General features: G+C 38.3%; 1 protein-coding gene across 1 annotated transcript in view; it reads right to left on the bottom strand.

Moving 5' to 3' along the window:
- Pkhd1l1 (PKHD1 like 1) overlaps positions 1 to 15,398 on the bottom strand; it is a 138,940-nt gene that overhangs the window by 114,034 nt on the left and 9,508 nt on the right. The window contains exons 3-10 of the mRNA XM_013115257.3: positions 14,956 to 15,100; positions 13,756 to 13,864; positions 11,126 to 11,183; positions 9,758 to 9,851; positions 6,761 to 6,814; positions 6,184 to 6,257; positions 5,267 to 5,309; positions 1,333 to 1,403 (exon numbers count right to left, since the gene is read on the bottom strand). Of these exons, the coding sequence (XP_012970711.1) occupies positions 1,333 to 1,403; positions 5,267 to 5,309; positions 6,184 to 6,257; positions 6,761 to 6,814; positions 9,758 to 9,851; positions 11,126 to 11,183; positions 13,756 to 13,864; positions 14,956 to 15,100 (648 nt within the window). The remainder of the gene's footprint in view (positions 1 to 1,332; positions 1,404 to 5,266; positions 5,310 to 6,183; positions 6,258 to 6,760; positions 6,815 to 9,757; positions 9,852 to 11,125; positions 11,184 to 13,755; positions 13,865 to 14,955; positions 15,101 to 15,398) is intronic.

The raw sequence follows: 15,398 nt of genomic DNA, 5'->3' as shown, positions 1-15,398 counted from the left end.
AAGAATTACGGTAAAAGCGCAATCAGGAAGAATTACGGTAAAAGCGCTTCTCTTTGTACAAGATTTTGAAGAACACATATTTACAGAGCAACACCATGGTAGTTTGGCAGGGTGTCATTATATAACCCTGGAGGGCTTGCAACACAGTATGTAGCCAAGGCTGACACTGATCTCACCGCAAAGCTCCTGCCCCAGCCTCCGGAGTGTCAGAATCACAGGCAGGAGCTGCGTTTGCGTTTGGACTGACATCTGATATGGTCTCAGAAAAGAAATGCATTTAACTACGGTTATCCTTTTGGTAAATGTATTTAACTATGGTATTCCTTTTCGGTACGCAGAAGGTTTAGCTATATTATTAAAACAGCCCTGTCCAAGACATATGGCAAATCATTACTAATTGTTTTGATACATACCTTTCTTCATGTATTTACATATAATCTGTAACATTTAATATGATCAAATCAGTAGGAGATACCTTATTTTCTAAACTAACCTCAATATCAGGACAATTATTATTATTATACCACAGTTCTATATATTATTATTGCAGTGCATTTTACAGCAAATAATTTTGAAGGACAAGTCAAGATTCCCACAGTCAATTGATTTGAACACTCACACTGTTCCTCCATTTAAAAAAAGTAACTTATTTACTTTTATTTTATGTACACAGGTGTTTTGCCTGCAAGTATTTTGAATGCAGGAATCAGGTCCCCTGAAACAGGAGTTACAGACAGCTGTGAGCTGTTATGTGGGTGCTAAGGAAATGAACTCAGGACTTCTGCAAGAGCAGCCAGTACTTTTAACCACTGAGCTATCCCTCTAAGCCCTACGTCTCCCATATTTCTAGTGCTCTTGAAATCTTAGCTGGTCCTTTGGTTACTCCTGATCGGGAAGGGCAATTCTTCCAGAAGACTTGATACTTTCTTCTGATACTCTCCTTGGGAGTAGTTTAACCTGAGGTTACTTTAAAATAACTAAATAAAATGAAAGTCTGCTAAGGGATTTTTGTGGACCACCCTGAGAATACTGGAATGTGGTTGACATTGAGAGATTATCATCCCTTAACTTGACAACAGACCGTGATGTGGGTGTGTTTCAGCACTCCCCCCTGCTAGAGTGATGCATCTATTTTTCAACCTTACCCTAAGAATAACTTTGAGAGGTTCTAGCTTCTCGCCATGCCTTCAATTACATGCCCCATCGTGGACATTTTTCATTTTCGAGAAGTACATAAAATAGCACACACCTCAGTAGCATCAGGGTATTTCATTGAATGAACTGAAGTGTACAATACCTCTGTCACACAAAAGTGGAGGAAATGTCACGTACCTGCATATGTTTGAAACATGGAAATTTTATTGAGAGATGAGACAAAATATGTCATTTTCTCTGGGAAACTCCTGTTTAAAAAAAAAAGGAAAAGTTCTTTGTTTTAACAATCACCTTTACTGAAGGACTTTGTTACTCAAATTGGTTGCCACAGTGATGGAAATTAGGGCATAGCCATTGAGGAAGACAATAGAGTGTCCCACATCCTCGTCTGCTTGTTGGCTATGCATGTCTATAGACTGCTGAGAACTTACTAAGCTGCACACTCCAGATATCTACCTTTTGTTATATCCAAATATTTCTTAATAACGTCCACCTTAGGAAAAATTATTTTTCAAAAGGATTAAGACAGGACCCAGCAGGAAGACTCCGGTTTGTACAGGTGAGTTGTCCCACTGGCCACCCACCCTGCCCCTTTGCTCAGAGTCTCCCAGGACCTGGGAACACTGAGTTACGCGTGCTTCCTTTGTTGTGGTCTTCAGATAAACTGTGCACGGGAGATGAACACCAAAGAATTAATGTAGTCCAGGATACAGAATCAGGACCATAGACCAGGCCCCTTGTACCGAGAGCCCAACTCTTAACTAGACACTACATAGTATTCCCAGCCAGCCCACTCCTTCGTGTGATAGCAAAAACAAACAAAAAACAATGAATACAATGTTTCATTTGTGATGTTCACATCATCCTTCCCAAGCACAGAGCTCTAATATTTGTATATACATATATTTTTGATAGACACTTAAATTCCATCACCTAGAAGGTTGAAAGACTCCTGAAAATTAATACTGTTATCATAATTATTTCAATAAAGTCATGACTATAAAAGATTAAGACACTCAAATCTTAATTTAAGAGTCAAACACAATGAGCATAATCATAACACAAGTCATCTAGTCTCTAGGATATGCAAGTTTTGTGGCTGAGACCCACAGCGAGCTTTGTTATCAATCTAACCCAGACTGAAGTGTCTAGGCAAATACTTTCTGTTAAACTGGTTGCTTAAGGAAACCATCTTAATTTGTCTGTGTTCATATGTAAGTTTTTTTTGGTTGGTCCCCCTGATTTGAAAGCATGCCAGCATCAATAATGCTGTGCCTGGCCCAGACACTGCATCTCAATAATTAATACTGCTTCTGAAGTTAACTGGAAAATTGCCTCCTGAAATAAAATTTGAATGTAATTTATCGTGGATGACACTGAGGTGATTCCCACTAATTTATTGATAATGACGAGGCATTTCTCAATTAAGACAGCCTCATCTGAACCTTATCAGTTTGGGACAGCTGTTGTTTGAACTCGGGGAGACACAGCATCAAAGATTGGGCATTGTAAGAAATGCAGAAAGGGAGCCAACACGGCCTTTAATTGTTTCATCTGAGATGCAGGGGTGCTCTTAAAACTTGTAACCATCGAATTTTATAACTTATAAAATGATTTAACACTTTTTAATAATACCATGTAATTTTAAACCGAGGATTTCCAGGTGGGAAATGTCACATTTTAATAGTTACCTTAAATTCCTAAGACTATTATATATAGAAACATACTTTTCTAAGTTTTATGTCATTAATGTAAAAATATGAGCCATAGGCTTTCTTCTTTCTTTTTCTTTCTTCTTTCCCTTTCTTTCTTCCCCTTTTTCCTTTCTTTCTTTCTTTCTTTCTTTCTTTCTGTCTATTTTGAGACACGATGGTGTTTTGTAGCCCTGGATGTGTGGTATTCACTATGTAGCCCAGGCTATCCTTGAACTATGTCTTGTCTCAGCCTCTCAAGCACTGGGTTTGCAGGTGTGCCTCACCATGCCCAGCTAGACACTAGTTATAAAAAGAATGAAACTGAAATTAGAAACGGTGACCACAGAATTAACAGTGTAATGGAGTATTCTTGTCAGTACTATGTGTGAATTTGCAAGCTTCACAAATTATTTATATTGTTTTGAAACAGGGTTTCATTTTGCAATGCAGTCCAGACTGGAATTCATTATGCAGCCCAGCTGGCTCTCAAAGTTACGACAATCCTCCTGTCTCAGGGTCTTGATGCTGAGATTACAGGTATGAGCTTTCCTGACCAGCCTTTGCTGGGTTTTCCGATGAACTCTGAGTGTGTGGCTGCAGAAGACTGATTTATGTACGCTGCAAATCCTATTCAGCCTCAATCACTCAAAACACTTACTTTAGAGTAATTGCTTCTCTGAGAGATGCATGATGGATTTGGCGATTAATACTTTGTATAGAGACTCGGCAGCAAGAATTCATTTTATTTCATCTTAGAGAGAAGGAGATTGAGAGCCTAAAAGAACTCTATGTGGTTCTAGAAATCATTTACAAGTTAGCACTGTTTTATAAACTCTTTGGTAAAATTCTACTGCCTAATTTACAAATCCTTTGGATACAGCTCTGTTCCTACAGAGAGTAGCTATTAAGCCACGTTCAGCTCTAAGTTATTCATCTTGTATAGTTTTCAAGGATGTTTTCTAATGCATTTTGTGTATATTCTATCCTGATTTGTTCTGGAATTATACTAATATTCATGTTTCTCTTCCAACCCACATTGATCTATAATGAAGTATCCCACTTAAGTATCATCCTGTTATAAAGTGTTTGCTCCCATGTGTTTGGAGCTAAGTGATCTCTAAATACATTGATAGTGGACCTTGGCCTAACTGTAATTGCAGCTCCATGCAGGGAGGGACAAACTCTGAAGCCCTCCTTCAGCCTGTGACACTGACAGGAATGATAGCGTCTACTTTTATTCCACTGCCGTCATTCATTCACGCTTTTAATGACCGAGCCCTTCTTCAATCACAAAAAGAAATCAATAGGCCCATCTATTATTCATTCACTACAACTTTATTAGTATCAGATGCTGAATAGTGTTACTCGTTTGCATGTCTGTCAACTAGCTCATTTTCTCAAGGGGAGACATGATGACATTTGGGGCAGAACACTCCATTGCAGTTTGATACATCATGATCTTGCTCACAAGAGTCATTAGCACACATACTCTTACTGACAGTCGGGAAACGCTGCCCCAACATTTCAAGAGTGCATTAGTCCTGCTTGGTAAGACTCCTAGGTTAGAATTTTAGATAGTGGTAAGACATGCTACTGAAGGTTGAACCCCTCCCTCAGTCATGTCAAAGTGCTGAAATGATATGACCAGGACATGGTCTTGGACAGCATGAATTAGCTGGTTCTAATCCCCAGATATTTCTGATGAACTATTTAATATTCATTTCATTTTTTCAGTGAGTAACAGAGTGGATGATAGATCGCTTTATAGGTTATTTGGAAGATGAAACTAGATAACATAGGTAACATGCCTAATACCATGCCTACCACTGTTTTAACAGTATATGTAACATGAGCTTGCAACACAATGAGATATGCACATTTTTATTTTTCTATAAATATACAAAAGTATCTTTACTGAAATACGGGAATAAGAAATTTGGACATAAATTGTGTTTTTTCTCAAAGGCACAGCTCTATGTTTTTAGTAGTGGCACTAAGACACAGTCCTGAAACTTTATCACCTTTTCAACATTCTGAGTATGGGTATATTAAGGGAAAATATCAGGTAACATTAATCATGAGGCTTTATTCTTATGTTAATTCAAAACAAATTTTATTTTTGTTAAGAAAAGAATGACAAAACAGAAGAAGAGCAAGACATAAACTAACTCTTTTTCCATATTATAATTACAGTATCTATTTTCATCATTTTTATAAGTTAGATTCCCAATAATAAAAAGGGATTTTTTAATGAGTCACAAGTTATAAGTGAACAAGAGTTATGGACTCTTTAAATGTAAATTTTGGTGAAGAAAATGGCTAATCCTTTAATCTCTGCATCAATAGAGCAAGTAAATATATACTTTATTTATCCATTTGAATAAATTATGAAAATTATTATTTACAAAATGGCCTACCTTCCATAATCACTATCTAAGATGAAGCTGGCATTGTGATGACCTGGAATTAATTAAAATGCACAATCAATTAAATTCTCCATCAGAAGACAACAATAACTCTAAATTAAAAGGCTGATTAAAATTTAGAGAAATTTATAAAAAACACTTGACCTGTAAAGCCCCAAATGAAGTGAAAATTGAACTACTTTAAAAGCATGTGCAAAATGTGATTACAAACGATGAAATATAAGAGATGCAGATGTGTGCTACCCTGAGGTTCTTGCTATGGAATGGGTGAGGGCTTTGGCCAGCAGGAGCAGATACAGTGAAAACAATGTGCACATGCGTCTTCTAACACAACACACTACCTCCGCCACAAGCAATGACACAGAGAACTAACCTTTGTGATAAGGTTATCGGAGAAAAGAGAAGGGAGGTTTGAGAATGGAAACCGGGGGTCTGAGAAAGAGTTCCTGGCCAGCCATGTTATCTGAACCGCCCAGGCTAGAATGGTTACACGCAGGATCTGAGGCAGAAGGGGGGAAGTTCACTCAGGAATTAAAAACTGTGCTGTAGGACATGGAGGGAGTCAGGAGAGTGCAATCGGTTGACTATGATAAAGCACATTACAGACATGCATGAAATGTCACGGTGAAACTCTTATGTGTAGCTAATATGTGCTAATGAGACCTTAAGGAATTAAAAGATCCATATATTTGGAGTATACACAGTGGGGGGAAAGGTGCTGAATTAATAAATAAATACAACAGAGAATCAGTCATGAATCCTCTGAGGGAGGAGGGCAGTGTAGACAGAAGACAAAAGTTACATCGTATGTAAACTTTACCGGTTTGAGGAGAAAACAATCTGGGGGGTATCTAGGAGGAAATGAACGGAGGAAGACCCAGGGTGGTCAGGAGGAGGTCAGCACTTACCAATGTAAGTCCCAGTCATCTTACATGTCATAGAACCTGTATCTCCACTGGGCTGGTCGAGTGTTAGACCATACCTAGCAAAACAAACACGCTTGCGTAGAAGTTCATATTGACTATTTAGATGCCGCTACTCCCTGAAACACAGCATTACTTCACAGCACAGGCCCAGATAGCAGCTATTACTGCAACTAAAATGTCAACAAAATCAATCATTTCTCAGTCCTTATTGAAGACACTTCAATCAAATCCATTTATCAGTGAAATAGCTTGAGATTTATTTTGGTATTTTTGTTAATGTTGCTTTTAAAGAGTTTGAAATGCTATCAAGTGAAACAAGGATTTCATAAAGTTATTCCTACTAAGAAATAATTTTATGTACATAAGAGCCTGAATAGTATACTACATTAACAACACATGGCTATGTATAAGGAAGAAGCCAGTTATACAAATGAATACTAATTTACTACATACAAGGTAATTATTATAACATATAGTTATGTATCATTGCTAATGATTACTACTTAATATTATTATATCCATATGACTCTTTATTTTAAAAATTACTTAAATTACTTACAGATCATCAGAATGTGGAATGAGGAGTTCACAGGGCATCCCTCCAACATAAACTCTGTGTAAATATTTTGTGTTAGAAAACAAACAAGTCATATTTAACAAGATTCTCTTTTTACCAAGCTCAATGGCTATTTTATTATTCATCATTCCCTCTTTACACATCTAGTCATCATCACTGCGTGTCCACTCTTCTCTTGGCACTGGAACATATCTGTGACTGTGAGACTTTTGCAACAGACAATCTTTCTGGGAGAGATCACTAACTATGATAATCACAACACTTTGGGTATGAATTAAGTACGAAACAAAATGTGGACTTTATCCACTGGAAGTTTATTCAAGTCAAACAAAATATATTTTTGTAAGTTTAGTATGTGGGAATTAAACACCAGAACGCTCAATGCCATCACCAAATGCTCTCGGAGGCTCACAGTTGACAAGTATTTTGTAACGCCAGAATTTATTATTTGTAGTGTGAGAATACACCACTCAGCTTTTGTGAACTGAGTTCCAAGCTACAGAGCGATGTGAACTATAAAAAACAAAACAAAACAAAAAACCAATGACTTCTATTAGAAGAAAATGCTCGTGTTTTAAGTGTCCTTTGGGTGTACCTTTTTCTCATTTTCTTAAATCAAAATCAAAACACAGTTAGATAAAATTTCTCCCATTCTCCTTCCTCCCTCAGACCCCTTCTGTGTTCCCTCCTCCCCATTTCAAATGTATGACTACTTTGTTATTGTTACATATATGCATAAATGTATAAATATATTGCATTTAACCATCATATTGGGTTTCTTAATAAATAAAAAGTAAAGGAAATTATCATTCCCATTATACAGTTTTGTCAAGTCAAATTCTCCTTTTAACCTTCTGTGTTATTCCAACTAAATAATAAATTTAGCAGCTAACATGGGCTCCTACTAGATTTAACCATTGTAATCATGCTATAATTTAATAATTATTACCCTCCCATTTTCTTCCATTTGCAGATGAACAAATTGAGGCAAAGACATGAATGTCTATGTCTAGCTAGTGAGAGGTACAGTAAGAATTCAAACCCGAGTGTTCTGTGTTCTCACATGTGTTAATTCCCTTGACAGAAAAACATATGTGTCTAAAATAGCACATCTAGACCAAAAACCTGTGAACAGGTACAAGTTCTTCAAATCATTTGAGTGTCTTTATGATTTGTACCCAGACCAGTTTGGGAAATTTGTCTGAAATGACAAGGCCTGATGAGTAGATCTCCTGACTTTTTTCCTCACACACAGGTCATTTGCAACTCAGGTAGCAGAAGTGTCCTGGGAGCCCCAGTGTCCTCGTCAACAATGTTCAGATGAGATTGCTGAGTGCTTAAGAATTCTCATCCTCTTAGTAGGTGAAAGGTTCCTACCCTTGCCTGTAACCTTTCAAGATGTCTAGGCTACAAGGGTTTGGTAGACAGAGCTCTGAGACCTCTTCTGAATGACTTCATAAAACAGGTTTCCCTGATTTCCTGGCATGGCCCAGAAATAAATTCTAATGGCCGGGAGAGGAATCTCTTTTTTCAGTTGTAGTTTTGTTTATTATTGTGTACGTGTGTATGATGTGCATGTATGAGGCCTCCACACAGGTTGAGATTTGCACGCTTGCATGTGAGGTCCGAGTTCCACCACGGGCTCTGAGGATCAAACTCAGACAGATGGGCTTCTTTGTGAACACTTTGACCTGCCAAGGCTTACATTTTGCTGGTTTCCAATCTAGTTTTGAAGCTTACAGTTTCCATTTTTAGAATCACTATAGGAAAAGGTAAGTGAGAAAATTCTGTCTAATAATTGTAATGCAAGTCACTCATGACACTCGATTATATGGAAGCCAATACTCTTTATTTACACTAAACTGTGCACATAAAATACTTCTCTTGTAATCATTTTCCTGTGTGTAGATATTCATCATAAACAATTGTAAAACATCATATATTACCCTGATTTAATTGAGAGTTCTGGCTCACAATATGGCAGATTGATTTCATTCAGTACAAATCTTTGCATTGCTTGCTTAGAAAACCAGATATGTGAAAGTGTGACCTATAACCCTTTTAGTATTTAACAAGTCTTTTTAACCGCTGTATAAGTTGTAAATTGAGTTTATCTGTTCGTCTGTCTAATACAAGCATTCAGTAGGCAAGAAGCACCCTGAAAATGGTAGGATAGCATCCACACCTCCTTAGGTAGGAGGCAGACACCTTTCTGTCTTTTCAGAAAGGGTTGAGGGGCTGGAGGGATGGCTCAGTTAAAGAGCACTGGCTGCTCTTCCAGAGGACCTGAGTTCAAATCCCAGCAACCATGTGGTGGCTCACAGCCATCTGTAATGAGATCTGGTGCCCTCTTCTGTTGTGCAGGCATGCATGCAGGCAGAGTGCCATACATATTATTAAAAAAAGAAAAGATTGAGATAACCTCGCACATGCTACAGGGAAAACATTCTGTGACAGCAAAGGTCTCCAGTGCAAATTGTGACAGCTGTTATTGGACCAGCCCACATCTGGGCCACAGCTACTAAGAGAGCAAGCAAGACCCAAGCCCTGACTGCCCATGAGCTGTTGACTGTGCCTACTTCCTCTGCTCTGCCCTGTGTCGCAGTGCAGTAGAAGGATGTAGATCTGTGTTAGAAGTTTTGAATTCTACTGCGAACCTCGACTGAGCTATGCCTTCCAGGCCTCGAGCATGTTCACCTGAGGAAAATGTGACTGGATAAGGAAGGAATAAGGCTGTCCATCAATGAAGTTCCGTGGCTATGCTCCAATTATTACTGTCTTTGCCTTCACGGAAAAAGTTGTGATATCAGGCGAGAAAAGAAGGAATCAACTCTGGTCTGGTTTTCTTCCTCTTTGGCTGAAACCCTGACCAGTTCCTTCCAATTGCAGTTGGCTTTTACACCTCGAGGACTCTACTACTTTTAGGATACCATATTTAAGCTATAAGACTATTGTAATATTTCCACAATAAAAGATTACCTCAAAATCCGGACATTTCTTCCATTTGAGCTCAATGCAGTGTTACTTCCATAGACGTCAGTGAAGAGCCTGCCTTGAATTGTTATCAATGTACCTAAAAGCAAAACAAGCCAAATCCGCAAATTGGTTCTAGTTGAGAATATCTATCTGTACATTTCACTCCAAAACATTATAGGTTTTTCCCAATAAAGCCAGAATCCAGACCCCTATACTGATTGTTCAACACTATTTTCCAGTATTGTTTTGGAATAACTCAAGATACAATAAAACATGAATGAACATCACTGAAGACTCACAGATTAATGTGCAATAAAATGAGTAACAGTCTAAATTTCTTAATAAATTTAACTTGAGTCAATATTTAACTTACTTAAAAAAGTCCCACTTATTCCAACTGTTAAAAAATGTAACTTAAACAAAAACAATATAAAAATGAAATTCAGAAAAACTCCTGAAAACTAGATGGAAGGTTTATATCATATTTGTATAGTCAGGATATAGTCTTCCCCAGCATAAACAGGAAGAAAAAAGAGATACTAAAATCTACATATTGGATGAAGAAAATCACTTCACAGAAAACTGTTAATGAAAGTTTAAGGCAAATTATAAATTCAAAATATATTTCCCACACATATGACAAATCTGAATATCATTGAAACAAAGAATCCCTAGTATAAAAAAAAATGACTACTAATTAATTAAGGCAAGAAGCTTGCATGTGGTTCACACCTGGTATTCTAATGCTTGGAAGACAGAAACAAGAGAACTGCTGTAAATTCAGGCCCAGCCTGCTCTACAAAGTGAGTTTCAGGTCAGCCAGGGATACACAGCAAGATCTTGTGTCAAATTTTTAAAAAGCCAAATAAATGAGCAACATTTAAAAGGAGACAATGAAAAGCAAACCTTAGATCAATTTTGTGGCAAACATCAACAAAAGGGAAGATTTACAACTAGTTGTTATTTTTTAAATCAACCTTTTAGACACAAACTCTCTCTGTGTGTCAACTAATTCCTGCCTTCATCTCCCGAGTTCTGGAGTTATAGGTATATGCTACCATGCCTTCCCCCAAATTCGTGACAACAATTAGGATTTCCATTAGGCCAGACTGAAGAAAAGAGCATTCTCATGTATTTCTATAACACTATAAACTGTTAAGATAATGTTATCATAATGAGCACTAGATACTAGCTAAAATCTCTGACAAGGAAAAAACATTAGTGATTGAGATTCAACCTTTGAAAATACTTTTTAAATTAGTCATTATTTTTGTAATCAGAAAAATATCTATAAATTAAATATACTTCTATATGCTAAAAATAAATCAATTGCCACAGATCCCAGAGCATTTCAACTGCCACAGAACAGACCTGGAGTCCCAGACAAAGGTGTGATGCTCCTTATTGTTGGGGTTCTAAAACTTTTTGTCTGTAAAATATCAATAAGGATGTCAATTAGTATTCCTGCCTCTACTTTGATCCTAATTTCAGGATTCTGGGTTTTCCATCATTTGTATTTCAACATTACCCACTAGCCCACTGTCAAAATAGTTTTTCAGGTAAAAGTAAAATGAAGTTTAGATGAAATCTACAGGGACAGCTGAAACAAGCTCGTGGAAACTCATGAACTCTATCTAGACTGACAGTTGTGGATCCTCCATGGGACCCAACGAGACCCAGACAATTGTGAGCTGGGTTTATCTGAGAGACCCCTTGATGGGGGAAGTTCTGTGTATATGTCAATAAAGCACTGTTGGCCAATAGGGAACCAAGATAGGTGGGACTAGGAGTCCAGGAGGACTCTGGGAAAGAGAAACACAGGAAGTCAAGATGTAGCTGCCATAGGGGTCAGAAGTCCAGACCCCTTTCTCCGGTAAGAGAAATACTTAGACGGATTAAATACTTAAGTCAGAGCCAGCCAGTAAGAAACAAGCAAGGCCAACAGCTTCATAATTAATATAGCCTCCTGTGTGTTTATTTGGGACTGATACGGCTCTGGAACCAGGCTGGCGGGAAGGTTTCTCTTTACAACCCCTGACCAGAGGACCAGTATCTATCTCTGGTGCATGAACAAGCTTCTTGGAGCCCATTCCCTGTGGTGGGATGCGGTGCTCAGCCTAAATGCAGGGCGGGAGGGGCTTGATGCTGCTCCAACTTAATGGGCCAGGCTTTGTTGACTCCCCATGGGAGTCCTTACCTATTGGGAGGAGTGGATGAGGGGTGGGTTGAAGGTGGAGGTGAGGTGGGGCGGACGGAGGGATGGGAGGGGGAACCGTGGTTGGAATGCAAAATGAAATAAAAAATAAACTTACAAAAGAAAAATAATTAAGTTTAGGACATTTTCTGTTCTCCCCCCCTCCAAGATCTTTTCTTTATTCTGTAAACATTGTCTTGCGTTCCATGGCATTTGTAGTCTGGAATTTTAAAAGCCAACTGTCCCTTTGTAAGCAGTGGAAGTCAAATCACACTACTCCTCTCCAGTAGAGACTTCCAGGAGTGGGTGAAATGCACTTTTAAGACCTGCTTTTGATTTATCTTCCAAAGAAAAATAAGTAGCAAAGTATATTTCAGAACATAAAAGTGGAAAGTAGAAAAATCTCAGCAAGGCTTAATCACTATGCAAATGATAATCTTCTAGAGCAATACAGTGTAATTCTTAATTACAGGGAGGTCATCAGTATGACAGAAACTTCAGTACCCGTGAAAAAAGCCCCCAAAGGCACTTTGTATTCCAATCTGTGAGTACATCAGGGTATACACAGAGGGCCACAAGCAGACTGGAGATAGCGAAGTAGCCAGCCTTGAGATGACATCGGGAGCCAAGTGAGAGGGACGTAACGAAGGGTCAGACCACCATCTCTGATTCTGAGACCGTGAGAGATGGGCAGGAAGGAGCTAAGGGATGCAGGCAGCATCCATCGCAAGAAAACTCGGGGAAACATGTTCGCCCTCTAGAGTCTCTAAAAGAAAGCCGCCCCTCGTAGACACCTTGTCAACTTGGACCCGCATCAGGCTTCCAATCTACAGAGCTGCAGGACAGGCTACGTGCACAGCAAGCCGCCGTTAGGATGATCTGTTTCAGCAACCTAAACAAATACCTCCTTTTCAGACATGCTAGAGTATGTGAGTAAAGAAGGGGATAGAGTCAACGGCCCAAACTGATATTTAGGCTCAACCACCTCCTAGTCAGGTGATTATGTGTAAGTAATGAAGTTCTTCCTTGAATCAGTTTTAGAGATAATAATGTGAGGGTTCAAAAATGAGACTGTTGTATAAGCTAAAAAGCTAATAAGTACTCAATACTTAGAACACTACCCAGACACACATTTATCATTAGGAACAATCAGTCAAATAACACGACCCTTTCTTTTTGCAAAGCAAAGTGAGAGATAGCTAATAAAAAAAAGACAAATACTAGTATGTGATAAAAGTTAGTATTGATTAAGGAAAGATCAGAGCTAATGGATAAAATTGGTCATCTTAAGTAGCACTGGGACATCTTGGTATTCAATAACAAACAACTTGAAACCTAAGTGGAATTTTAAAGAATGTATAAGACAATATTTGGAGAAACATATTCTCATAAATGCCACTGCTTATTTAAAAAACTTAAAATTGAGGGGTGAATATGTTCCTTTGGGCTCATGACATCAGCAATAACATAGAAGGAAGAGTAGGTAACATTACCATGTAAACACCCAAGGGTGACTCCCTTGGAAGAAAGAAAGGAGGAAGCCAAGCCAAGAGCAGATTTTAGAAGGAGGGGGCAAATGATGAACAGGAAAATGAGTTGAGGATGTGAGCATTTAATTCATCAATAAAGGAGGTTAAAACGAAGCGGCGGGGAAAGGGAGTCAGTTACCATGGGAGTCAGTTAAAATGGAAAATTACATCTCGCTACTTGTGAATACACCATTTAATGTGGAAACGGATGACGACCTGTAAAACTAAGAAGGTCCAGTTTTGTGAGAAATTATTGGCCATGAAACGATCCTACATACACTGAAGCTGCACGCCCAGCTGCTGGTGAGGCCTTTGCAAGTGTTATTTTCTGCAATAGGCACCCCGTCCACACTGACTCGAACAGTGTAGGTATCTTCCGGCATGGCTCTGGAAACAAACGGAGAACACATGTGACATGCGGAGACTTCTTTCAGCATACGGTGACAATGGAAACTACTACTCCAGTCTGTAGAGTTGCTGAAGTAAAGCCTCAAGTCATAATTGACTACTGCAAGTCCCACTTTTATATCATGAAGAGACCTTCATTCTAAACCACCCTATACTGCCAATTACAATACCATATAACAGATGTTTATTGTGGGTAGGCGTAAGAGTTTGTATTAAAAAGTAAAGTAAGTGGTACCACATCCAGCAATATACTCTTACAAAGTGTGCTACCCGGGTACACTCAGTCACCCTGTGCTATGCATTTCAAAAGCTGCTAATAAGGTCTCCCTTAAAAGTTCCTACAACCCCCCAAACAGGCATCAAGCCTAACGCAGATAAAACCCTTTAGAACATGTGTTTAAGTCGGTATTAGAAGTTGCATTTTAAAATGCTTTAAAATCCCCCTACATTAGTCGGGTGGTGGTGGCGCATGCTTTAATTCCAGCACTCAGGAGGCAGAGGCAGGCGGATCCCTGTGAATTTGAGACCAGCCTGGTCTACAAGAGTGAGTTCCAGGACAGCCTCCAAAGCCACAGAGAAACCTCCCCCCAATAAATATTCCCCTAAATTATTAATAACACAGATCAATATGAGGTGATAACAAAGAATTTTAAATGTCACCACACAAAATGAACATCTTTAGTCGTGGTGAATATAGGAATATTTGAATAAGTCAATTAAACGGAATAGGAAAGCATGATTTTAATATTTTGAGATATATCATTACTAATTACTAATCGTAGACATTCACTTTTTGGAAGTATCCAGTAGTGACAAAAATGGCAGTGCCAATAACAGCAGAAAGAGTATAGAGTTTAAAGTTGTGATGCCACCATCGTGCATAGGAAGCATTATGATTGCCCATAATAAAGGTGTAAACCAATATCACCATTATGAGGTCAAATACAATGACTGGTAACCAGAGCTATTCCCTATAACAGGCAGAGTGATCAAACTATTAAAACACCAATCTACATGACTGCTTTCTGACATGATGAAAATAGCATTATTAAAGGCGCCTTTAAACAGACCTGGTATAACATGTAATTTGAGTTGAATGACTTGAGTCTTTTTCCACATCACAAGTAATTGACTGGAAAGACGAAACTAATTGCACACGGTTTCCCAGTTCAGTGTTGTCTGTTCCATAGTTGAACTGATTTGCTTGAGAGAAACCTGCAGAAGTAATAAAACTATTATTAATGACATTCTCTTTCTTGATCTCTAACAGTTATAGGCCAGTATTATACCACTCATAACATAATAATGAACGGTAGAGGAAGAAGAAGCTATATTTATTTTGTATTCATCCTTATGTTAATACTCTCAGCATAAATACTGATCTTGGATTAACTTATTCATGAAAAATTTGTTAAATGCACATAGGATGGAGAGAGAGAGAGAGAGAGAGAGAGAGAGAGAGAGAGAGAGCAAGAGATCGTGCTTTCATTTATATTCTCTACAATCCTATATA

The sequence above is a fragment of the Mesocricetus auratus genome, unplaced genomic scaffold (genome assembly GCF_017639785.1).
Source record: "Mesocricetus auratus isolate SY011 unplaced genomic scaffold, BCM_Maur_2.0 Super-Scaffold_100023, whole genome shotgun sequence".
NCBI lineage: Eukaryota > Metazoa > Chordata > Mammalia > Rodentia > Cricetidae > Mesocricetus > Mesocricetus auratus.
The sequence above is the reverse complement of the archived record's forward strand: the minus strand, read 5'-3'. Positions and strand labels throughout refer to the sequence as shown.